General features: G+C 40.5%; 5 protein-coding genes and 1 long non-coding RNA gene across 34 annotated transcripts in view; 2 read left to right on the top strand and 4 right to left on the bottom strand.

Moving 5' to 3' along the window:
* The window catches only part of LOC124207477, a 42289-nt gene extending 41971 nt beyond the window's left edge, over positions 1 to 318 (top strand). For 4 of the 8 annotated variants that reach the window (XR_006880003.1, XR_006879996.1, XR_006880002.1 and 1 more), the window contains one exon: positions 112 to 318. This is a non-coding gene — a long non-coding RNA (uncharacterized LOC124207477). The remainder of the gene's footprint in view (positions 1 to 111) is intronic. The other 4 variants (XR_006879999.1, XR_006880000.1, XR_006879997.1 and 1 more) reach the window with 3 other exon arrangements.
* A 356-nt stretch (positions 319 to 674) lies between these two features.
* On the bottom strand, positions 675 to 6182 carry LOC124207471. Of its 10 annotated transcripts, none has more exons than XR_006879991.1 (11): positions 5925 to 6066; positions 5546 to 5857; positions 5370 to 5482; positions 5067 to 5274; positions 4863 to 5004; positions 4571 to 4809; positions 4332 to 4506; positions 1730 to 4259; positions 1536 to 1651; positions 1251 to 1343; positions 675 to 1039 (listed from the first exon to the last, which is right to left on the bottom strand). XR_006879991.1 is itself a non-coding variant. In XM_046604952.1 (11 exons), the coding sequence occupies exons 5-7, from the start codon at positions 4917 to 4919 to the stop codon at positions 3781 to 3783; spliced, it is 966 nt and encodes a 321-aa protein (XP_046460908.1). In that variant the 5' UTR covers positions 4920 to 5004; positions 5067 to 5274; positions 5370 to 5482; positions 5546 to 5857; positions 5925 to 6182; the 3' UTR covers positions 675 to 1039; positions 1099 to 1186; positions 1251 to 1343; positions 1536 to 1651; positions 1730 to 3780. The 10 variants fall into 10 exon arrangements, 8 of the variants coding, with proteins under 8 accessions (XP_046460908.1, XP_046460909.1, XP_046460902.1 ...); XM_046604952.1 differs by adding an exon at positions 1099 to 1186 and having other exon boundaries at positions 1730 to 4222; positions 4571 to 5004; positions 5925 to 6182; XM_046604953.1 differs by adding an exon at positions 1138 to 1186 and having other exon boundaries at positions 1730 to 4222; positions 4571 to 5004; positions 5925 to 6182.
* An 88-nt stretch (positions 6183 to 6270) lies between these two features.
* On the bottom strand, positions 6271 to 11039 carry LOC124207464 (importin subunit alpha-5-like). Of its 7 annotated transcripts, XM_046604928.1 has the most exons (18): positions 11010 to 11039; positions 10631 to 10942; positions 10455 to 10567; positions 10200 to 10386; positions 10034 to 10118; positions 9802 to 9966; positions 9633 to 9741; positions 9398 to 9568; positions 9178 to 9318; positions 9037 to 9093; positions 8954 to 8969; positions 8587 to 8895; positions 8348 to 8428; positions 8121 to 8265; positions 7805 to 8063; positions 7190 to 7742; positions 6836 to 7129; positions 6271 to 6662 (listed from the first exon to the last, which is right to left on the bottom strand). In XM_046604928.1, exons 13-17 carry the CDS (start codon positions 8412 to 8414, stop codon positions 6837 to 6839), a joined length of 1317 nt encoding a protein of 438 aa, XP_046460884.1. In that variant the 5' UTR covers positions 8415 to 8428; positions 8587 to 8895; positions 8954 to 8969; positions 9037 to 9093; positions 9178 to 9318; positions 9398 to 9568; positions 9633 to 9741; positions 9802 to 9966; positions 10034 to 10118; positions 10200 to 10386; positions 10455 to 10567; positions 10631 to 10942; positions 11010 to 11039; the 3' UTR covers positions 6271 to 6662; position 6836. The 7 variants fall into 7 exon arrangements, with proteins under 7 accessions (XP_046460884.1, XP_046460883.1, XP_046460886.1 ...); XM_046604927.1 differs by lacking the exon at positions 11010 to 11039 and having other exon boundaries at positions 8348 to 8447; positions 10631 to 10971; XM_046604930.1 differs by lacking the exon at positions 11010 to 11039 and having other exon boundaries at positions 8587 to 8757; positions 10631 to 10970.
* A 2117-nt stretch (positions 11040 to 13156) lies between these two features.
* Positions 13157 to 15604, bottom strand: LOC124207462 (importin subunit alpha-1b-like). 6 transcript variants are annotated; one of them, XR_006879990.1, is made up of 8 exons: positions 15396 to 15604; positions 15185 to 15254; positions 14959 to 15115; positions 14659 to 14899; positions 14049 to 14600; positions 13695 to 13985; positions 13445 to 13537; positions 13157 to 13356 (listed from the first exon to the last, which is right to left on the bottom strand). XR_006879990.1 is itself a non-coding variant. In XM_046604922.1 (8 exons), the coding sequence occupies exons 2-8, from the start codon at positions 15246 to 15248 to the stop codon at positions 13496 to 13498; spliced, it is 1311 nt and encodes a 436-aa protein (XP_046460878.1). In that variant the 5' UTR covers positions 15249 to 15254; positions 15396 to 15604; the 3' UTR covers positions 13157 to 13495. The 6 variants fall into 6 exon arrangements, 5 of the variants coding, with proteins under 5 accessions (XP_046460878.1, XP_046460877.1, XP_046460880.1 ...); XM_046604922.1 differs by having other exon boundaries at positions 13157 to 13537; positions 14049 to 14502; positions 14539 to 14600; XM_046604921.1 differs by having other exon boundaries at positions 13157 to 13537; positions 15185 to 15271.
* A 354-nt stretch (positions 15605 to 15958) lies between these two features.
* Positions 15959 to 21438, bottom strand: LOC124207456 (protein peste-like). 2 transcript variants are annotated; one of them, XM_046604913.1, is made up of 12 exons: positions 21300 to 21438; positions 21148 to 21219; positions 20986 to 21075; positions 18004 to 18128; positions 17758 to 17918; positions 17537 to 17681; positions 17250 to 17462; positions 17085 to 17191; positions 16921 to 17025; positions 16553 to 16847; positions 16411 to 16484; positions 15959 to 16334 (listed from the first exon to the last, which is right to left on the bottom strand). In XM_046604913.1, exons 4-12 carry the CDS (start codon positions 18112 to 18114, stop codon positions 16043 to 16045), a joined length of 1503 nt encoding a protein of 500 aa, XP_046460869.1. In that variant the 5' UTR covers positions 18115 to 18128; positions 20986 to 21075; positions 21148 to 21219; positions 21300 to 21438; the 3' UTR covers positions 15959 to 16042. The 2 variants fall into 2 exon arrangements, with proteins under 2 accessions (XP_046460869.1, XP_046460868.1); XM_046604912.1 differs by lacking the exons at positions 20986 to 21075; positions 21148 to 21219; positions 21300 to 21438 and adding an exon at positions 20861 to 20943.
* LOC124207458 (SEC14-like protein 2) lies at positions 19741 to 21864 on the top strand. Its single transcript, XM_046604916.1, has 11 exons — positions 19741 to 19828; positions 19900 to 19969; positions 20043 to 20086; positions 20153 to 20205; positions 20278 to 20345; positions 20425 to 20634; positions 20699 to 20779; positions 20845 to 21044; positions 21112 to 21257; positions 21327 to 21478; positions 21554 to 21864. The coding sequence occupies exons 1-11, from the start codon at positions 19781 to 19783 to the stop codon at positions 21664 to 21666; spliced, it is 1185 nt and encodes a 394-aa protein (XP_046460872.1). The 5' UTR covers positions 19741 to 19780; the 3' UTR covers positions 21667 to 21864.
* Positions 21865 to 22118: the final 254 nt, after the last annotated feature.

Here is a 22118-nt window from a genome sequence, read left to right as displayed (position 1 = left end):
GCAAAAAAAAAACAGACCAATGTACCTAAACCTAAATGTACTATGTGACTATTACGTAACTTTTTTTGGCATGTCACTAAGAATTTTGTTGTCTTTATTCTGGTAATGCAGATGAGATGTCAAGAAGATGGAATTCCGAGACTCGTCATCAACGTGGATCATCGCGACCGGCACCAAGATTCGTCATCAACGCGGATCATCGTATTGTTGGTATTGTTTCGTTATGTGTTAGTTAACCCGTTGGCTGCCACGCCTTTGTTCTCCCCTAGCTCCTTAGCACGGGCCGCGCTGTTCGGTCTCGTGGTTTACATGCCGCGGGGTCGGACAGTCGCACCAGCCCAAAATTCGCCGCAAGGCGCCTGTTAGGCAATGCACCATAGGGACTTCCCCCTTGTCGATACGGTGATGGATTCTAGAGGTTGTGCATTCCATCTTCTCCTGTCACCGTGTCAGCCCGGACTTGTCAGCAATGGCAAGTCCCACCTTGGCCATGGATCCTTCAGACGTGGCGCGTAGAGAGTAGAAAACAACCTACGGGTTGTATGGCGTGGCAGCCAACGGGTTAACTTAAGTGTATGTGTGTGTAAATGTGTACGTAATTATGTCATGTTATGTTTGTAAAAAGTGGAGGAATTGTGGGTGGAGGTGGGACAATATAAAAATTCCTTACAAAATTAATCTTCATGTTATTTATTTTTCGTTATTTCACTAAGCAATCTTCAGCGTAAAACCAAACACCATTACATAGATAAGAATTTGTAAACCATGATATCAGTTTGCAATAACTTTTACTATTTATGAACAGCAGTACAGCACTATTTATACTACCACAAACACCACAATCCAAAATCGTGTAAGTAATCTAGAGCCAACAATTAAGGATAACACCAGCACCACAGACTGGATAGAAGCAGCTCACCACACCAGCACGATGGACTGCATGCAGCAGCTCATAACACCAATCATCAGCTGGCTGCAACAAAACCATGAGCACAATAGACAGCATTGAAGAAGCTCAGACTTCACCTGGCTGTGAAACCTATTTGACAAATTTCTTATTACTTAGATGAACAGATAGTATCTAACATGTAAAATTACACCAAGACATGAGTAAAGTTTAACTATGTGGTGAATAACCTAAAGTAATCGAAGTCAAATGAAAATGTTCAGCACATGTAGAAGCTTGCTAGGAAAAAATTAAAAGAATTGAAAACAGACTAAGTAATGATCTAGAAAAGGCTAACATTTACCACAACAGAAGAAATGCAAGAACACATTTGAATCAGCAATCTGCTTCTGTAGTCCACACTTCCACAACACCACAAAAATCTCCAGTCAGGAATCTAGAGGAAACAGTGAAAAGTAAGTTAATTATTTCAAACATTATACAAAATGAAAAAATGTGACGGAATGGTAAAGCATGAAGACAGACTACGCAATTCCCTAAAAACAGCTTACAATTATCCCAACCAACCAAAGGAAAGAACAAATGGATTGAAATTTAATGTATGTTGACTGACCTATTAACTACTTACAATCATTTAGCATGCTGGACTAGAATACACACCAAACATGTGACAAGCACAATTCCTTCGAAAAATCGCATTGCCAAATCTCAGGAAGAGCAAGCCAAAACTCTCTAAGCTAGACTCTAAAGATTTCACATCAGATCGGTTGTTAAAGTTTAACTGGTGTTTATAGGAGAACGTAAAGCGAAAATACATTTTACCAGCCGGGAAAAGCCATCACTCCTGAATGCTGTCGATTCTCGTGTCGAATTCCAGCCGCCATCTTGAAAAGAACGGGCAACATTGCCATTTGCAGATAGGCTAAACTCCGACTGTGAAGTTCATAGTAACCACAACTTCAGCTTCAATTAACATCAAATCAAATCAAATTGAAGCTGAAGTTGTGGTTACTATGAAGTACTCAGGAATTTGTAAACTGGATATGTCAACAACTATCCAATGAATGTCACCTGATGAGACAACAACAGGCACAATATGTAATACAGAGAGATATAACATTAACAACAATCACTCTAGACACATTACACTTAAGGATTTCCTTGTGTATCAAATTATGTTGAATTTGGTTACTACTCTGGGTTACTAACACCATGCTAATACTAGGAAGTAGGAAAATCGAACAGAGAGAACGAACTAAGCATCATTAGATTTGTTCGCCGCGAGTGAACAATACCAATCGCCATCTAGTGTTGAAAATTGCAACACACTTTTTTGGCCGGATTGCTGCATTGTCAGCTTGACTCGATTGTTGTTGTGATATTTGTTTTTTTTTTTTAAATCCCCAAAGCATAAGATGTTCAGTAACTCGCTAATGGCCGTAAAAAGACAATAAAATAATCCAACTATTATGAACGGTCTTGACCAGAGCTTGTTTAAAATTAAGGTGCATTACAAATAAGCAGAGAAGTAAAAGCAGCAAGAAAAAAAAACATCGATAGATAGATAGTTAAAAACTCATCGACCGCGATTCGAAAGACGAAAAAGAAAAATAGAAGAAAACATTAACCAGCTGCAACTTTTCCTCGCACAATTTTCCTCGTGAAGAAAACTCCTTTTCTTTCAGTTTCACTATTAAAGCCCACGACCAAGAAAAATGTGGAATACAATACAAAAAAATTATGTAGAAATAGATGGTTACAAGTTGAAAAGTAAACAAACAAACAAGGACTTTTCCTTTCGATGCGAAGAAGAAGCGATCATCTACATTTGATTTTTCTTCACTTTTAAATAATTCTTTTTTTTTGGTTAAAAAAAAGAAAATCGAGGAAAACGATGGCCGTGATTGATCCGTCTAAACCCCAGCGCGCTGAGCTTCTTTCTCTAGCAAGAATATTAAGAAATGGATAAACGACGTTTTAAAAAAAAATCAAAAAAAGGAAAAAATAAGGAAGGACCAAAAATAAAGAAAAAGGAGGAAATGGGGGATTACAGCCGAAAGTCAACTTTTCAAGCTAAAAATTCGACGGGCTCGACTTCGGCGGTTATGTTGTTAGTACTGGCAATCGAGTTGACGCTGTCTGTCAGCGTTGGCTGTGACGTTCGAGATGTCTGGTAAATCACTGGTGGTGCTGGCTAGGGAGGAGGAGGAATCTGTCGCGTCGATATGTTGGTTGTTGTGATGGTGATTGTGGTGGAGGTGGAAGCCATTGTTCTTCTGCTTGGTGGTGTCATCATCCATCAGCGAGTCGTCGTCGGGCGACAAAGACGATTGCCCGTTGCTGTTGTTGTCGTTGATGCTGTTGTTCATCATCCCGACGCTAGTCACGTCACTGGCTGACTGGTCGCTGCTCACAGCGTTGTTGAGCTCGTTGCCGCTCTCGTTGTTGCTCGACCCAATCCATCTGCTCGCGGGCCAGGCGCCGCTTTTCGGCCAGGGCCGCTTTGGCCTCCTCTTCAGACGAAATGATTTTACGCGACGTCAACGACGAAGGAACCGAATCGCCAGATACCAAGCCCGTCTCCGATGGAGTCGTCGCTCCGGACGGAATCGAGTCGACGGAGACTTGTCCCTCGGCGTTCGACACTTCCGACGGAGTGGAAACGACAGCCACGTCATTGTTGGTGGTGGTGACGGGAGGAAGAATTTCAACATCCAGAGCATCATCGGACGCAGTAGCGTCCGTCATCGAAATCATTTCGGTCTCGCAGCCGGCAGCCGGAAGCGTTTCAACAGCTGTGGGATGGTGGCTTTCTTCAACTTTGACGTTCACCACTTCCTTAGACTCTGGCTGGGAATCGGATGGCGGAACTGTCACTTGAACGAGTTCTGCTGCCTTGACGGCTTCCTCATCCGCCTTTTTGGTTGCTGCTGCTGCCACCGATTTATTATTAGCTTTGCCCGTGGTAGCAGCTCCTTCTTCCGTCTTGACTCCTTTGGCGCTCTTGGGGGCCTCAGCCGTGGCTTTGACGGGCGTTTTAGTCTCTCTGGCCGCCGACGACGGATGTCTGCCGGCGTCCCTGTTTGGCCGTTTGGTGTGGCTCGGCTGCGACGGAGCACCTTCGGGACTCGACTTGTGTGTGGCGGCGTTATTGTTGTCTTTACGCATGTCAGCACTTCGCGCTCTGGCCGGACGTGGCGTTGTCGCTGGCGTTGGTTGCGTCTAGCGAGTGCTCTCGTTCTCCTTCGTTTCTTTACTCCGCTCACGGCTGTTGATGTTTTCACGTGAAGCACGAGAGGTTCGAGCCGCCTCGCCCTCTTAGTAGACATGGGGAAAGAGGAGGAGAGCAGGGCTGTCATATCGATTCAGTTTGTTATCTCCAACAAAAAAAGGGGGACATAAATCTTTAAAGAAAATAGTTCACCTCATTAAATTTTGAGCAGAGAAAATTCGTTTGGCGGGAGCGCGCGGGAGCCCATCCGCATTTCGACAGCAGAATCGTTGGACACAGCTGGACAACAAATTGGCAATGCGTTTTTGCTGCTGGTTGCCATCGTCGACAAGTCGACCTTTATTGCCACTTGCTGCTGCTGCTCCAGCTGTTGTCGTGTTCAATAATATCTATTATTCGGTTTTGCAATTAGAAACAATTTTATAATTTACCAGAAGTTGTAGGCGGTTTCTTCCTCCGACAGCAGCAGACGACGATAATGGCCGTCACTGCGCAGAGAATGACAACACCGATACTTCCGGCCACTGCTCTAAAGACCGGCACATTCAGTCCGAGGATCTTGAAATGTTGATCGCTGTCTGCGCAGAGTGACGTTTCGTCCGTGTTATCGCCGAAGTGATTGACGCCATCCGACGCCATCGCAGAGCAAATCGGTGGAAATGCAGAAATCCTTATGTTAAATTGTTTAAAATCGAATTGAAATGTTAAAAACGCCGGATTTACTTTTATCTTTGAATGCGGTGACAAGATGAAATCCGCTGGTCTCAGTGCCCCAAGCATCTGTGACGTATTTGAGCGTGACAAAATTGGTTCGTGTGGTTATTGTGCCGACGCTTTGACACGTGTGACGGCCCGACAGGTCGGCCTATCAGTCAGGGAAAAAGTGATTAATGTACTCTCTAAACAATCAATGATGGATAGTAGTACCTTGTAAATGCCGTTGGCGTGAGCTCCGTCGTAGATGAAGAGATGATCGTTGCAGTCGAGTTGAAGTTGATCGAAGCGGAGCATGAAACGTTGGAGGACTGTTTCCGTTTATAAAGTGAGGGGGCAATCCAAATTAATGTTCGTTCTGTGACCTCAAAACGGCCCCATCGAAAAACAACTTGCGACAACATCAAACGAATCAAATGTCCTACAGTTGATCGAGTTGTTTTGTATTGCTCGTTTAGCTTTTAACTTTTTTCAATTGCACAGATAGATAAATCTAATGTAGCAATGCAGTTTTACCTCTAACTGTAGTTGGAAGTTTGTTGTATAATTTCTATCAGAAGTGGAAACCGTTGGAAATGTAAAGTAATAGTATATCGCATAGACGAGAGTTTGGCTGAATCCACTCCCAACTGTAGTACACCAAAAAGATTTAGAACCCCAATGTTGAATCAAATGACAAAACGAAAACATACCTCCATTGCAGCCCACATTGTAATGCTAGTTAGCGAAGGCAGTATGTAATAACTAATAATGATCACAGACTGTAAGATATGAAAACCAAAACAGTCCTCCGTACTGCTCTCTACTGGAGCATTGACCATGCCTTTTAATGCAAAGAAAAAATTCATAAATACTGGTGCCTGTAAAGAAAATTGGTCATTCAGTTGATGATCGGTAGCTGAAGTTGTGGCTAATATGAAAAATGAAATATTCAGGAACTCGTTGTTAAAACTAGGAATGCCAATGCCAGATGGGACAACATAACAGACGGTCAGACACAATATCTAGCAATAGTAGAATACAAATATGCATGTAACAATTATCTATGGTGTTCAATTAACAATTAAATACTTGCTTGCATATCAAATTAAGGTTGAATTTGGTTCGTAAAAACCGATAAAAACAAAAACACTCGAAACACAGATAAAGCAACACTTTCGGACATTTTGTTTATAACAATACTGAACGCCATCTAGTGTCAAAATTTACAACATTTGTATTTATGCTGTAAGCCGGGTAATATGAATGGATGTGGCGATGTGCACCGGTAATAAAAAATATGATGTCAATATGTTGAGACTCGAGATACACGCGTCTCCGTAATTGTCGCATGATAGAATAAAGTCAGAAATTCTGTGACCTCAAAACGGCCCCATCGAAAAAAAACTTGCGACAACATCAAACGAATCAAATGTCCTACAGTTGATCGAGTTGTTTTGTATTGCTCGTTTATCACGCATTGAGAAAGAGGAAAGAAGATCGTGCATGGACATAAATTAAAGCAAATGGCAACTTGCAATTAAAATACAATGTGGGAAATGAAACTTTAAAAGGCCAAAACTTATGATGAAGATAGCGTTGAAGGAAGTGAACAATAAATAAAAATTGACAGGCAGAAAAAACAATTTGAGGTTTAAATAAAAACATAATTTGAGTTTTAGATTTAAAATATAATTATAGTTAGACATTAAAATATTTAGAATGAGAAACCTTCTTCATGGGGCTTGAGATGGCTGCTGGTTGTTGAATTCGTAATTGCCACTCTATCTACGATGTCGATGGCGCCAACTTGGACTCTTCATTGGACAACTGTCGAAAAAAAAAAATGGAATGGAAAATGAAGAAAAATATTTCAAAATATAAAAATAGTTAAAAAAAATCGCAGTTATGGTTAAGTTGTCAACACAAACAGTTTGAATGTGAACAGTTGTGGTAATCATCGAAACAAAACTAAAAACAAACCATAAAAACGAATCATTTACATCAGTGGAATGGAGTGGAGAAGTACCGCCCCAGAATGGCATGCGCCTTATGATAAACCTCAATATTTTCGTGGCTCTGCAAATGTACGATGCGGGTCTGGCCACCGCACTCTTCGACCTGAAGGGAAACTTTCTCCAGTTCGCCCATTTTCTTGGCAACGGCCAAAATATTAAACAAGCCTTCCAACACGGCCACGATAGTCTCGCTGCTGCATTCCTTGGCCTCCAACAAAGAACACAGCGAAGCGATGGCGCCATATTGGCACAACAAATCGATCTGCTCGATATTGCCACCTGAAATTCATAAGAAAAAGTTATAATTCAATCAGCACCAGACACACTCAAATAAATTACCCCAAGTGATGTTGGTAATGGCCCAAGCTGCTTCCTTTCGGCATTGAAAATTGCCTTTACCCAGCACTTCCACCAAAGGACGAATAACGTTATCGGTAACCAGAGCTTGGATTTGAACGGCATTGCCGTAAGCAATGTTAGACACAGTCCAGGCAGCATACTTGACGATATTCATCTCGGAACGAACAAGTAACTTGGCCAGCATTGGGCAGGCACCAGCCGTCAGGACGGAATTGATAAGAGAATCAACTGACGCAATGTTGCCGATAGTCAACAGAGAGGGGAAGATGACGTCCACTTCTTTGTGACTCAACAAAGAGACGAGCCGAGGGACGACTCCGGCGTCGACAACTATTTGAATAAAAAGATCACTGGGGAGACCAGTAAGGTATGTCAGAGCGCGGCAAGCGTCGACGAGAATCTCCTTGTCATTGTTATGAATCAGGTGGGCCAGGACGGGAAGAAGCTGTCGAACTGCAGGGATAGTGAGTTGACCGTCCTCGTTACGACACAAGTTGCACAAAAACAAAGTGACGTTGTGCAGTAATCTAGTCTAACAATAAAATCGATTATTAAATGATCACATATAGGTAAATTTTTAAAAATAAAACTTACTGAAGTATCCGGTTTAATCAATAAGACGAGCAACGAATTAACAACTCCTTGCTCAATGAGGTCATCTCTTAACTCTGATTCGATTACGAATAAATTATCCAGAGCCAGGACAGCTCCCTCAGCCACACCTTGATGAGGTGAACCCAACAAAGAAATTAAGGGACTAACAGCCCCAGCACTGACTACAGCTTTCGTCTGAGCAGATGTGCCTAACGCAATGTTGATGAGAGACCAGGCTGACTCAAACTGGAGATCAGGGCTAAAACAAAAATGTCATTAGGAAATGTTAGGAAACAAAGTTGAAGACACGACATACTTGTTGACACGACTGAGGAATTCTACCAGCTTGGTAATAATATTGGCATTGATAAGAATGTCAATGGGTGGATTACGCTTCTTGGTGAGGATTCTAACAGCGCGGATTGCAGTAATTTCCTTGTTTTCTTCACGACTGTTCATACCTACATGATAAAGAATAGATTCATATGAGAATACAGACTACCATATTAGAAAGAAAAACTGTCACACCACTCACACACATACCATTAACTATGTCCTCAATTCTCAAATTGGCTGCAGCCAGCATACGATAATTTCTTTTAGTAGGCATTTCAATTTCGTATTCTAAAAAGAATACGTACAGCTGTCAAAACAAAGAGAATAAAATCTATGCAAATCTAGCAAACTGACAAGAATATTGAGAAATTCAGAAAGGGGACTTGAAGAAAGAGGCAATAAAGAGAAAAAATTCCCGCTACACGTGCAAAATTTCTCGGACTTACTGATTTAATATGATGATCTTCGAAGAAGGCAGGGGACAAAAGTAAGCTGCAGTTGTTGCCGTGTCGGAGATGCTCACTCGACTGATTTCTGTCGCATTTCTCTCTCGTTTCATTCGATTTTTTCTCACCCTGATTCGCCTCTCAACTGAAGCCTTGCGGCAATTGTGCCTGCTTGATAATGATGTAACACGTGTCGTTCTCACCCAACCTCTACACCACTGCAGGACACGTTTTTCGAAATGATCTCCGTGACCTTCGAAAGTCAAGGACATGCAAACTGGCCTTTCCTTCTACAGGTTGGGGATGGGTCTACAACAACCAATCAAAATTGTGTTAGAATTTTGAATGAATCAATAAAAAGCCTTACCAGATCAAAGATCGACCTGTAAAATTTATAGAATGTCTATGAAATGATTAACAAATCACGCCACATCAGCTTTATATTCTTACCTTTATTTCTGCGTGGTAGGGAACGAACTAGCGCGCCATCAAAGAAAAGGTCTCAATCTTTTCGGTATCGACATGCCGTGAAATTAAATTAATTCAAACTTACCAATCAGGCAACTACTAATTAAAAATGAAATGTGAAACCTCGATGATGTCACCAATTAACTCCAGCAGTCTTTGAAAGCCTCCCTCTTTCCAGAAAGCCCGGAGAAGTTTGTCTGTTTTAGGGTAATCTAAATCTCCGCCTCGCGTTAAGTTCAGCGGTGATTTTCTGATTATTCCAAGCTGAAATGGTTAAAAAGTAACGTTTTAATATTTTTAATTGATCAACAAAACCATCCCTTAAAAAGAAATCGGCACTTACCTTCTTTCATTCCCTCCACGAATCCTTTTTTGGGTCCGGCACCTTTAACTGTCTGAACAACTATCGGAGCGATATGCCGATATTGAAATAGCTTCGGACTTTGGGAAGGCGAAGGAAACCGACTTGAACGAGTGAAATGACATTAGTCGTCAACCAATAGCACAGAATAGCCTAGAAATAAATTGTGGTAAAAATCTGGTTCTCATTTTAAAAATCAGGCAAAAATACAACTCACTCCTGAGAAATTCATCGTGATGGGGAACATGATGAACGGGATGGCTCGGAAGAAATAAATTAACGCAGGGGAAGCCTTGAGACGAGAGTTTGGCGGAATCCGCTCCCAACTGTTAGTCAAAAAGATTTAGAATTCTACTGTCGAATCAAACGACAAAACGAAGACATACCTCCATTGTAGCCCACACTGTAACGCTAGTTAGCATAGGGAGTATGTAATAAGGATCACAGACTGTAAGATCTGAAAACCAAAACAATCCTCCGTACTGCATGCTCTCTACTGGAGCATTGGCCATGCCTTTTAAGGCAAAGAAAAAACTCATAAATACTGGTGCCTGTAAAGAAAAAAAGTCTATGTGAAATGTATTGATGATTACAATTTTACAAACTTTAAGTTATTACCTGAATATAACAGGACCAATTAGATTTTTTAAGGGATGTCCTTTCTCTTTCATAAAACTTTGGATCTCATAACTCATCCGTGCAGCTTCAAAACGACGCAAAAATAATTTGAGAATTCTAGATGAAGAGAAAAAAAAACTTGGAAACTGTGTAGTAAACAAAATACCTTCCATGGCATTTCCTGCCTGTCTGGCATCAGTCATTTTTTGCTGAAGGACTTGCAGTTGTGGCATGTTGTTTGTCATTTTGGCTGCATTTCTCTGGGCTTTAATTACCCTGACTATTTTTAAGGGTATATCTGTGCCGACAACAGAGTAAAGACTCTGTGTAGTTGTCAATTACCTGGATCTTGACTGAAAATAGCCACAAACTTTTTTCAATTGCACAGATAGATAAATCTAATGTAGCAATGCAGTTTTACCTCTAACTGTAGTTGGAAGTTTGTTGTATAATTTCTATCAGAAGTGGAAACCGTTGGAAATGTAAAGTAATAGTATATCGCATAGACGAGAGTTTGGCTGAATCCACTCCCAACTGTAGTACACCAAAAAGATTTAGAACCCCAATGTTGAATCAAATGACAAAACAAAAACATACCTCCATTGCAGCCCACATTGTAATGCTAGTTAGCGAAGGCAGTATGTAATAACTAATAATGATCACAGACTGTAAGATATGAAAACCAAAACAGTCCTCCGTACTGCTCTCTACTGGAGCATTGACCATGCCTTTTAATGCAAAGAAAAAATTCATAAATACTGGTGCCTGTAAAGAAAATTGGTCATTCAGTTGATGATCGGTAGCTGAAGTTGTGGCTAATATGAAAAATGAAATATTCAGGAACTCGTTGTTAAAACTAGGAATGCCAATGCCAGATGGGACAACATAACAGACGGTCAGACACAATATCTAGCAATAGTAGAATACAAATATGCATGTAACAATTATCTATGGTGTTCAATTAACAATTAAATACTTGCTTGCATATCAAATTAAGGTTGAATTTTGTTCGTAAAAACCGATAAAAACAAAAACACTCGAAACACAGATAAAGCAACACTTTCGGACATTTTGTTTATAACAATACTGAACGCCATCTAGTGTCAAAATTTACAACATTTGTATTTATGCTGTAACCCGGGTAATATGAATGGATGTGGCGATGTGCACCGGTAATAAAAAATATGATGTCAATATGTTGAGACTCGAGATACACCCGTCTCCGTAATTGTCGCATGATAGAATAAAGTCAGAAATGGAGTGGTTATGGAACTGTATTTAATTAACGAATTAGCTTTTGGGTGAAAAAAAAAAAAACAGAAATTTGACTCTTTATTACGGCGGATATCCATCGATATGTTCAATTTTTGTTACGTTATTTTAAGTACTTTGACGCGAATGTTTTTTGGATCGCCCACATCATTACAATAAGTACTTGTTGACTCGCTAAACAAAACCAGCCATTTGCTGTTGCTGCCAATAGATATGCAATTTAAGAAAAATGAAGGAGTACCAGCACAACTGATATGAAATAAACAAACAAACATGATCTTGGTATCCAAAGGAATAATATCCAATAATTATAATGATGATTATGAAGATATCTTCTTTGTCCCTCTATACGCCCTGGAATATCGTTACAGATTTTTTATTCTGTAAAAATATGCGAAACCCCCTGCAGTCGATTGATAACGGTTGCTGTCAAAAGATGGAAAACATTAAAAATTTGGCTAATTTAATCACGTACCAAATGTCAACTCACCAAAATTAGACGAACCATTCGTCTTTATTGTTTGATGCTCCGTCACTAAAATTTGACAAAGACAAATTGCATAAAAATGGTCTTGAATAATGAATTTAAAAGAAGGCTAGTTACCTGTCCGAGACGGCCATTTTCATATTGCCAGGCACCAAAAGTTGAAACTGCTGCTGTTGAGCAGATGAACTGTTGTCGTGTTGTTGATGGTGGTGCCTCTGCAATGTGCTGAACTGTTGCGAGTGATGGTAGGAGAATTGCTGCTGCTGAGATGTGCCAGCAGCTGCATTCCCATTGTTGTGACTCGTCGAAGAAAATGGCCCTGATCGATTGCAGGGGGATGCCGGTTTCCCGACATCGTGACTGCTGATGATTTATTCAACGGAAGTGTCATGTACCCACCGGGTGTAGTGGTGGTGGTGGGCAGTGGCATTTTGACAGCAGAATCGTTGGACAACAAATTGGCAATGGGTTTTTGCTGCTGGTTGCCATCGTCGACTAGTCGACCGTTATTGCCACTACTTGCTGCTGCTGCTCCAGCTGTTGTCGTGTTCAATAATATCTATTATTCGGTTTTGCAATTAGAAACAATTTTATAATTTACCAAAAGTTGTAGGCGGTTTCTTCCTCCGACAGCAGCAGACGACGATAATGGCCGTCACTGCGCAGAGAATGACAACACCGATACTTCCGGCCACTGCTCTAAAGACCGGCAAATTCAGTCCGAGGATCTTGAAATGTTGATCGCTGTCTGCGCAGAGTGACGTTTCGTCCGTGTTATCGCCGAAGTGATTGACGCCATCCTACCCCAACGCAGAGCAAATCGGTGGAAATGCAGAAATCCTTTTGAGCGCATCGGTAATCCCGGCAAACATATTCGGCTACGAAATTGTTAAATTGTTTAAAAAAAATTGAATTGAAATGTTAAAAACGCCGGATTTACTTATCTTTGATTGCGGTGACAAGATGAAATCCGCTGGTCTCAGTGCCCCAAGCATCTGTGAAGTATTTGAGCGTGACAAAATTGGTTCGTGTGGTTATTGTGCCGACGCTTTGACGCGTGTGACGACACGACAGGTCGGCCTATCAGTCAGGGAAAAAGTAATTAATGTACTCTCTAAACAATCAATGATGGATAGTAGTACCTTGTAAACGCCGGTGGCGTGAGCTCCGTCGTAGATGAAGAGATGATCGTTGCAGTCGAATTGAAGTTGATCGAAGCGGAACGTTGGAACGCATGAAACGTTGGAGGACTGTTTCCGTTTGGAAAGTGAGGGGGCAATCCAAATTAATGTTCGTTCTGTGACCTCAAAACGGCCCCATCGAAAAAAACTTGCGACAACATCAAACGAATCAAATGTCCTACAGTTGATCGAGTTGTTTTGTATTGCTCGTTTATCGCGCATTGAGAAAGAGGAAAGAAGATCGTGCATGGACATGAATGAAAGCAAATGGCAACTTGCGATTTAAATGCAATGTGGGAAATGAAACTTTAAAAGGCCAAAACTTATGATGAAGATAGCGTTGAAGGAAGTGAACAATACATACAAATTCTCATGCATAAAAACTAATTTGAGGTTTAAATTAAAAAAATAAATTGATTTTAGAATAGAAATAGAATTTTAGTTCTAAATTAAATATTTTGAATGAGAAACCTTCAGGGGGCTTGAGATGGCTGGTTTCTGAATTCGTAATTGCCACTCTATCTACGATGTTGATGGCGCCAACTTGGACTCTCCATTGGACAACTGTCAAAATTTAAAAAAAAATGAAAAATGCACAAAAACATTTCAAATTAAAAACTAGATTTAAAAAAATCTCAGTTATGGTTAAGTTGTCAACACAAACACTTTGAATATGAGCAGTTTTTGCAATCATCGAAACAGAACGAAAAAAAAAATTTACTTCTGTGGGGAATAAGTACCGCTCCAGTATAGCCAGCGTTTTGGAACTTAAGGCATTGAGGGCAGTAATGTCAGATTCGATTGCGGCTGCCTTCTTGTTCTCAACGATGTTCATCTCGAGGTTCGAAAGAGCCTTGCAAGCGGCGGTGAGAATTTCATCGTCGTTGTTGTGGTGGCTAAGATGGGCCAGGCCGGTAAGAAGCTGTTGAATGACAGGGACAGTAAGTGGACTCTCCTCATGACTATGACATAAGCTGCACAAAGTCCAAGTGACCATGCGCAATAATTTTATCTAACAATGAAATCAATTACTAAATGTTCAGAAGTACAAGGGTTATTATGAAAATTAACTTACGTCTGGACTGTCGGGTTTAATCAATGAGAGCAAAGGCCTATTGATGCCTTGCTCGAAAACACAATTTCTAAGCTCTGGTCCAAAACCGGCAATATTACTGAGAGCAAATAGAGCTTCCTCGGCCACATCTCGATGTGAACCCAAAAAAGAAATTAAGGGAGTAACAGCCCCAGCACTTACAACAGCTTTGGCTTGATCAAATGTGCCTGAAGTAATATTGCCGATAGTTCTCAAAATGGAGAAGATCGCGCAATGATTCGGACAGGGGACGATGGCAACTTCTCTGTCTTGCAATAGAGCGACGAGCCGAGGGACGACTCCGGCGTTGACAACTTCTTGAATTACTTCGTCGGAGCCTTGAAAATAAATAAAAGCATGGCAAGCATCGGTGATGATCGTCTCGTCGTTGTGGTGGAGAAGGTGGGCCAGGGCGGGAAGAATGAAAGTGGGTGGACTGTGGGCCAGGGCGGGAAGAATGAAAGTGGGTGGATTTATATTGATAAATTGACAAAAGGTGATCAAAGCGTATATGACTCTTTGCAATAATGTAACCTAATAATGAAAACAATTATTTAAAAATTAACAAAGGTGAATCTAAAAATGAACATACTGGAGAGTCGGGTTTAATCAACATTAGCAACGGCTTGATGATTTCCTCACATAGCTCTTGTCTTTTTGAGGCAAGCCATGCGAGATCACAACCAGCACTCTCAGCCACACGTGGATCAAGTGAACACGCCATAGAAATGATCCCAGCCACAGCCCCAGCACTGACAACTGCTTTGGCCTGATCAGATGTGCCTGACGCAATGTTGGTGAGAACCTCGGCTGAATCCATCTGAAGATCAGGTCTAAAACATAAAAATGTCACAAGGAAATGTTTGGAAAACAAGTTAAAGACACAACATACTTGTCGACACTACTGAGGAATTGAACCAGCTTGGGAATAACATTTGAATAATCTGCATTGATATGGATGCCTCTTTTGCCCCAATAACATTTCTTGGTGAAAATCTTAAGTGCACGGAGTGCAGTAATTATTTCGTTTTCATCACCGCTGTTGATATCTGTAAACATGATAAAGTCATTCAAAATATAGGCTAAATAAATAGAAACAAAAACTGCCACCCACATACCATTAACTATGCCCTCAATTTTCAAGTTGGCTGCAGCCGTAAGATAATTTTTACACATCTCCATAGTATTCTAAAAAAAACATACAGCTGTCAATAAAAGAGAATTGCAAATCTAGCACACTGACAAGAGAATATTGAGAAATGGGACTTGAAGAATGAGGCAACATGGAGAAGAAATTTCAGCGCCACGTGCAAAGTTTCTTGGACTTACTTATTCAATAAGATGAAGAAGGCGGTTATTGGTGATATTGGTGACAAAAAGTGCGCTGTAGTTGTTGCCGTGTCGGAAATGCTATAAATAGGTTTAGAGTGCAAAGTAATCTTATTTGAACTGAAAGTAACTGCTAACTGCTAAGTGATGGGTGAGGTGTTGAAATGTTGTTGACTTGTGACTGTGAGTGAGCAGACGAATTTCCAGTTTCCACCTGGTGGTATTGGTCTTTACTTCATGGGATGGTCCCCAGCAATGGGGACATCTAGCGGGAAGAAGACGGCTACGCTGCGTTAAATTTAAATATGGCAATCTTTAGTCTTTACTCTTTACTTTACTAGTTTACTCTCTTTCCTTTTACTCCTGATTCAATTACTCTACTCTAATGCTGGATTTCTTGTCTGCATTTTCCCATTCTTCCCGTTGTTTCACTCTCACTCACAGTATTTAAATATGAAAAGAAATTTCCTGTTTATATTTTATAATCGACTTCCACCGTTTTTTTGGAACACTAATCGTGAAACTGTGGTGTCCTCAGATACAGACGCAAAAGAAAGAGTTCATTACAAAAAAAGAAACTGTTTATTTAAAAAAAATTCCAAAAGCTATTGCATTGAACACACGTCAAAGTGGAATTAAATAAAATGTTACGTATTTGTTTTTTGAATGGGTTCGGATTTTTCAAGGTCTTCTTCTTTCGATCGATCACCTTCTTCCTCCGGATGTACTGGCGGAACTTCCTTTCTCATCTTGGAATACTTGACTGCACTTTTTGCGACCACAATTATGCAGGTAACGAACATCAGGAAAAAGAAGAAGCATCCAATGTAGGGTCCTATTAGCATGAAATGGATCAATCCCAAAAGTTTGTCGCTTAAATCAGCCTCCACACCGAACCAGATCACTGGCATGTACACCTCCCGGACATCTTCGACGACACTACAAATACAGAACAAAAAATGCGAATTATTATCAAATTGCCCGTTGCAATAGTATAACAAATGGCTACACTCACTCAATGCCAGGTATAGATTGCATCAGAATGTTGATTTGAAAACGAGCCGCCACCTTTAACGGAGTAGCAGTGCGCTACAAAATCAGGGTCAAACATTAGCGATAAGGATCGAATAGGTTTAGATGTAAAAATGAACTATTACCGGTTCAAGATCGACGTGAAATTGATGTAGATCCTTTTGCGGATTCAATCCTTCCACCTGATTTTGGAAGAAGGTGTCGGCCTCGTAATAGTGAGGGAAAGAGACGAATGCCGGCGATCCGTAGCGACAAGTCGTCGAGTTGGTGACACCCGAAGGATTGCAGGTGCCGCCCGAACAAAAACACCAGTTGTCCGGATCTTCTTCGACGCTGGCAAACATTTTCCTCGTTCCGGCAAAGCGATAAAACGTCACGCCATTTTTTTCAACATCTTCCGTGTAGTCCATGGTAATCGACCTGATAGCGAAACAAGTTGATTAGTGTCTAATTAACTTAACCAGTGAACTGCTCAAAATAATTTGTTACCAACCGGCAAAGATCAGAGGAGTACATCGAGATGCTGGTGCGTTCTCTTCTGGGCGGCCATCCTTCGCCAAACGAGCCGTTAACCATTCCGCAATAGGATTCGTAATACCTTAGTAAACATTTGAATTTGAGTCATTCAATTTCAATCCACAATTTTGCTGTGTGTACTTGGTCTGTCGGGTGAAGTTCCACATGTCCATTACGTCGAGTTTGCTGATGTCATCGACACCGGTGAATATATTGAAGACGCCATCAAATGACTCCGACCCGTTACGCTACAATATTAGCCATTATTAAACAATGTCATATTGGGACAGTATGTGATTGACTTACTCCATAGAACCAGCCGAACTTGTCGTACGATGGGATGTCAAGCAATCCTGGCGGCAACTGCGCTTGTGCGTCCAGAAAGGGATCCGAGTAGCCCTTGAAAATGAACTCGTCGGCCGTTTTTGTGATGAACACGGTACTGTTGGATTCATCGATAAAGGAATTCAAGTTGTCCTTGATTAATTTTCGAGAGAATCGATTGCTGTACGCGGCGCTCTGCATGGAGAAAGTTAGATTATAAACCCTCCGACTCAATGTAGTAAAAATAAATGTCCAATTGCCAATCTTACCAAAAGAGGAACGTTCACAGTGGTGATTTGGTCTTCCAGAGAACCGTTGCTCCGCTCCTCCACAAACTGCCACCATCGCTTCTGCTGGAATTTCAGCGTGTAATTGTGATCGTGCATCTCTATGTTGACGCGTTCGTGCACCTCCCTGAAACGAGTTGATTTTAAAAATAATTGTGATTAGGCAATAGATTGGGCAATACAATCTGGCATAGTATGCGTACGTGTAAGTGTAAGGTCCAACTTGTTGAAGGATCGGTTTAGCTTTGAAGTTAATGACGTCTTCTGCATTGGTGACATTGTATAAATACATGTAAATGTACATCGGCACGGGCGACACCTCCCAAAATTCGTACATTTGCGTGCCAGGATACAATTTAAATTGCTGAGATTCCGCGCCAAAATGAATAATCAAATATTAGACCAGTCGAATGATAAAAAAGAACAAACGTAAATGAATTAGTCCATACCTCATCGACCAAGTAGTTGACGAGAAAAGGTAGACCGATGGCTAGCGTAGCCGCTATGATAGCGCCCGCTAATCCGGTGATGCCCCAAAAGACTGGCCCACAACAACCCATGTTGCTGATTGAAACTGTAACGTTAAGTGAAAAATGAGCGACAATCAGAGAAATGCAGCAATGTCTCTATGATGGGGGTCTGCTTGAAAATGAAGTGGGAAGCTGTCCGCTGGGGATATCCCTATTTATACTTGCGCCCGATATCACGCGAACAGGTAAAAATAAAAAAAATCAACCGTTCACTAATCATCTAGCGTTCATAGCAACTAAACAAAGGTGGAATGGGAGGGGCCCAGTATCAGCCGACTGTGGATATTTCGGGATCCTAACCATCAGATTTACATAATCTCTTTACACACACACACGATATTTACTATTGATGAAATTCGTAAATTAAGGGGTTATTACAACCAGTCAACATCGTCGACCATAAATCTTCGACGTTATTAAAAATGGGTATAACTTGTCACAAATAAACACAATAAGGATAAATTGTAATGATAAATCATAACGTGATTTTGATTAATATAAAGTTCACCTGTAAATGATCACAATAAGAAATTACTTAATTCCTTTTTAAAATCAGGTAGATCTGACTGGGACTATGGGACCGGATTTAAGCATAAGTATAGCTACAAGGTTGAAAATATCTATATTTTGGTTTACTGCTATCAGCTACCCACTTCACTTAAGTAACAGAGCAAAACAAAACGAATCAGCACCAATATTTGATAGATAAAATCTAAATATAGGTAAATCCGGCTGAAATGGGTTCATACGTGAGCAACGTGAGCCACGTGAGCGAAGTAGTGATGAAGTAACCTTTTCAGTGTCCGTAAATAGTTACAACATGTAACCTTCGGTCGGGATGTTATTTTTGCCTTTTTGATTATCTAATTGTGTACTTTTGAACATACTATGTTTGTAAATGAGCGTGATCATGGCATACTTCAAACCTATCAGTATAGTGTGAAAGCATTAACGCTATCTAATGTTGCTTAATACACAGACTAGACTACGTATCTTATTGACTTTAAGCCTGCTTCTATTATTATTAGCTACGACAGTTGGCTGACCGATAAATATGGAAATGAGGATGCATGTCCTCGGTTTTTTTTTTTTTTTATTCTGTAATTATCTGATATATCTTTTATCAAGTAAATGTTGGGCAATTGCCAATTGTCTAATGGTAACACATTGCACAAATTCATTTGATTTTCAGTCCTTTGTATGGCGACTTCTGACATTTAAATAGATATATTCTATACTTTGAATTCAGTTTCGATAAATAACTTATTGCTAGATTTTTTACATTCCATATTTTTTTACCGATACCCTTCAGCAATCTGTAAAAGTATTAACTAATAAAGAGGTAACGAGGAGGTGTCGGTGTGGCGGCAGGCCCATTTTGGTCATATACAGAAACAGAAGCTATTTAAAAAATCAACCCCGATATCATTTTAGAGCTACTTTTAATCTTTGTTTGTTACCCGTCAATCAAAAGCGCAAAGATTTTGATCTCTGCTCTACATATACAGTAGATTGAGATTATGCCATTTGTGAACTATGAGCGCGACCAAAATAAACCAGATAACTTACAGGTCACACTAGCCAGGGCCACTCAAGCCCCGCCTTCACGATAACCTGCATAATACTGTCTATAAATAGGTTGGGTTCAGTCGTAATTAGAAACATTTGGAAAAAAGCTAGTAACACTTTGCCAAAGATGTTCGTTTCCGAACTAAACGAAACCCAGCGCGCAACTTTCGATCAGGTAACACTTTACCCTCTTTGATTACTCTAAATATCCTAATATCCGGAAATGAATCATTTCACCTCCATTAGTTTAAAAACAACGTAAAAGATTGTAAACTGCCCGACCCAAGCGATAATTACATCCTCAAATGGCTTGTAGGTATGTTAATTTGTTCTTACTACATTTTCGGAAAAAAACAATTGCAATCAATAACGCTTGACTATTTGAACAGCGCGAAATTTCGATTTGAACTTAGCCGAGAAAATGCTGCGACACGTAAGCTATACACTATTTCCTTTTTCATCAAATTCTTTGAATTAATTTCCTGATTTCGTATTCAAGTCCGTTGAATGGCGTCGTGCGAACCGCATCGACGAAATACTCGATAACTGGGAGTGAGTAAAACATTCTTTCAACACCTTTGACATGTCACTGACTCTTATCTATCTTATCTTATTAATTTCTAGGCCACCAATCGCCCTCGTCAAATATTATCCCTTGGGAATAGTGGGTTGGGATAAACAATTTCGGCCAGGTACTAATACTCGATTGAATTAAAGCGCAATTAACTTATTAACAAAAATGTCTTTTTTGTTTTTTTGCCAATCTACCAGTGTGGACCATAGCATTCGGCCACATCGACTGGAGAGGAATACTACAGTCAGTGAGCAAGCGCGATTATTTGCGCTACGTCTGCTATTTAGTAGAAAAGGGAATAGTGGAATTTAAAAAGTGCTCAGAACGAGCCAAGAAACCCGTTTCTACTTCAACATTCATTATCGACATGGAGGGGCTATCCATGAGGCAGATGGGTTACAAGCCATGTGAGTTATTTTTCTAGCTTAGTCATGGGGGAAAAAAACTAATCAAAAAATTTAAAATTTAAAGTCAGGGACATTGGAATCGAAACTGTTAAAATCTTGGAGGCCAACTACCCCGAAGATCTTTCTAAAGTCATCATCATCAACGGTATATGCGCTTGAAACCCTATTGTTTTTGGACAACCCGTTTTTGATAGCTTTGTCTATTATTAGCTCCCAAGCCGTTCACCTTGGTATTCTCCATGGTGAAACCATTCCTTCATCAGGTGACGCTCGACAAGATTAGCGTCTATGGCTTCGACAAGAACGAGTGGAGCGCTGCTTTACTGAAAGAAATCGACGCCGACCAGTTACCTGTATACTACGGCGGCACAATGGTCGACGAGAATGGCGATCCCAAATGTTCCAGCAAAGTGCGTAAAAAGAGAATTTCCTTCCCGCGCTCTAAATTGATAAACAAACAAATTTAAATGTTGACAGATCAGCAAAGGAGGAGAAGTGCCGCAGTCTTATTACCTGGACATAGTCAAGCCGACGCCTAAGAAGAACATGACCTCCATCTCTGTAGCCAGTGGCAGCAAGAAGAAGCTGGAATATAAAATCATCCAATCGAATTCGGTGCTCAGGTATTTTAGTGATGAAAACATTCAAACGTTTTGATTTTTTACCTTAGCATTTCAACCGATTGAAAACAGGTGGGAGTTCATGACGGAGGACGGCGATATTGGATTCAGCGCTTATTACGTGGAGCGAATTGGAGAGAAAGTCGATCTGATGTCGAGCGAGAGAATCCAAAGTCATTTGATGATGGAAGAGGGCGAACTTTTTTGTGTCCGCCCTGTACTCTGTAAGTTTTAAAAAAAATCAGTTTTGTGTTTGAAATTTTTTAAAGTGTCAATCAAATTTGTCTGTTGGGGTGCAGATGTCTTAGAATTTGACAACAGCTACAGTTACCTCCGCTCCAAAAAAGTTTGGTACAATGTCGCCGTCGACCTGCCCGGATCGTCGTCATTCCAGGAATACGCTAAAAAATGAAAATTGTTGATTAACTTTTTGATTTAACAAAATGCTGTGTGTAAATAAAAATTCGTAGGTTGAGGGAAAAGAAAATACGATAAGGAACATTTAGCTATAGATTGTTAAGGACTGATAATGACTGAGTACTCTACCCTAAAACAGTTATTTACATTTAAAAAAAAAAACATATTTACGCGGAATACAAATTTTAATATTTGTTCGACGATATGAAAATCTAGCCTCAGTTCACTACGGGACTTTTTTCTGTTTCACTTTTTTCAGAAAGAAATTTACGGAGGTGGAATAATGCCGAATAACGGTTCCGACCTTTCCTTCCATCCCAAATGTTAACCTGAGCTGCTGGACGGAATGTGTATACCTAAATACGTAGACATGACCTGTCACATACCTGACCTACCCTTTTCTTCATGGCATACTAACCTACATTTCCTAGAAAACAAAATTGTTCG

The sequence above is a fragment of the Daphnia pulex genome, chromosome 11 (assembly GCF_021134715.1).
Source record: "Daphnia pulex isolate KAP4 chromosome 11, ASM2113471v1".
Classification (NCBI taxonomy): domain Eukaryota; kingdom Metazoa; phylum Arthropoda; class Branchiopoda; order Diplostraca; family Daphniidae; genus Daphnia; species Daphnia pulex.
This window is presented reverse-complemented; position numbering and strand designations above follow the sequence as displayed.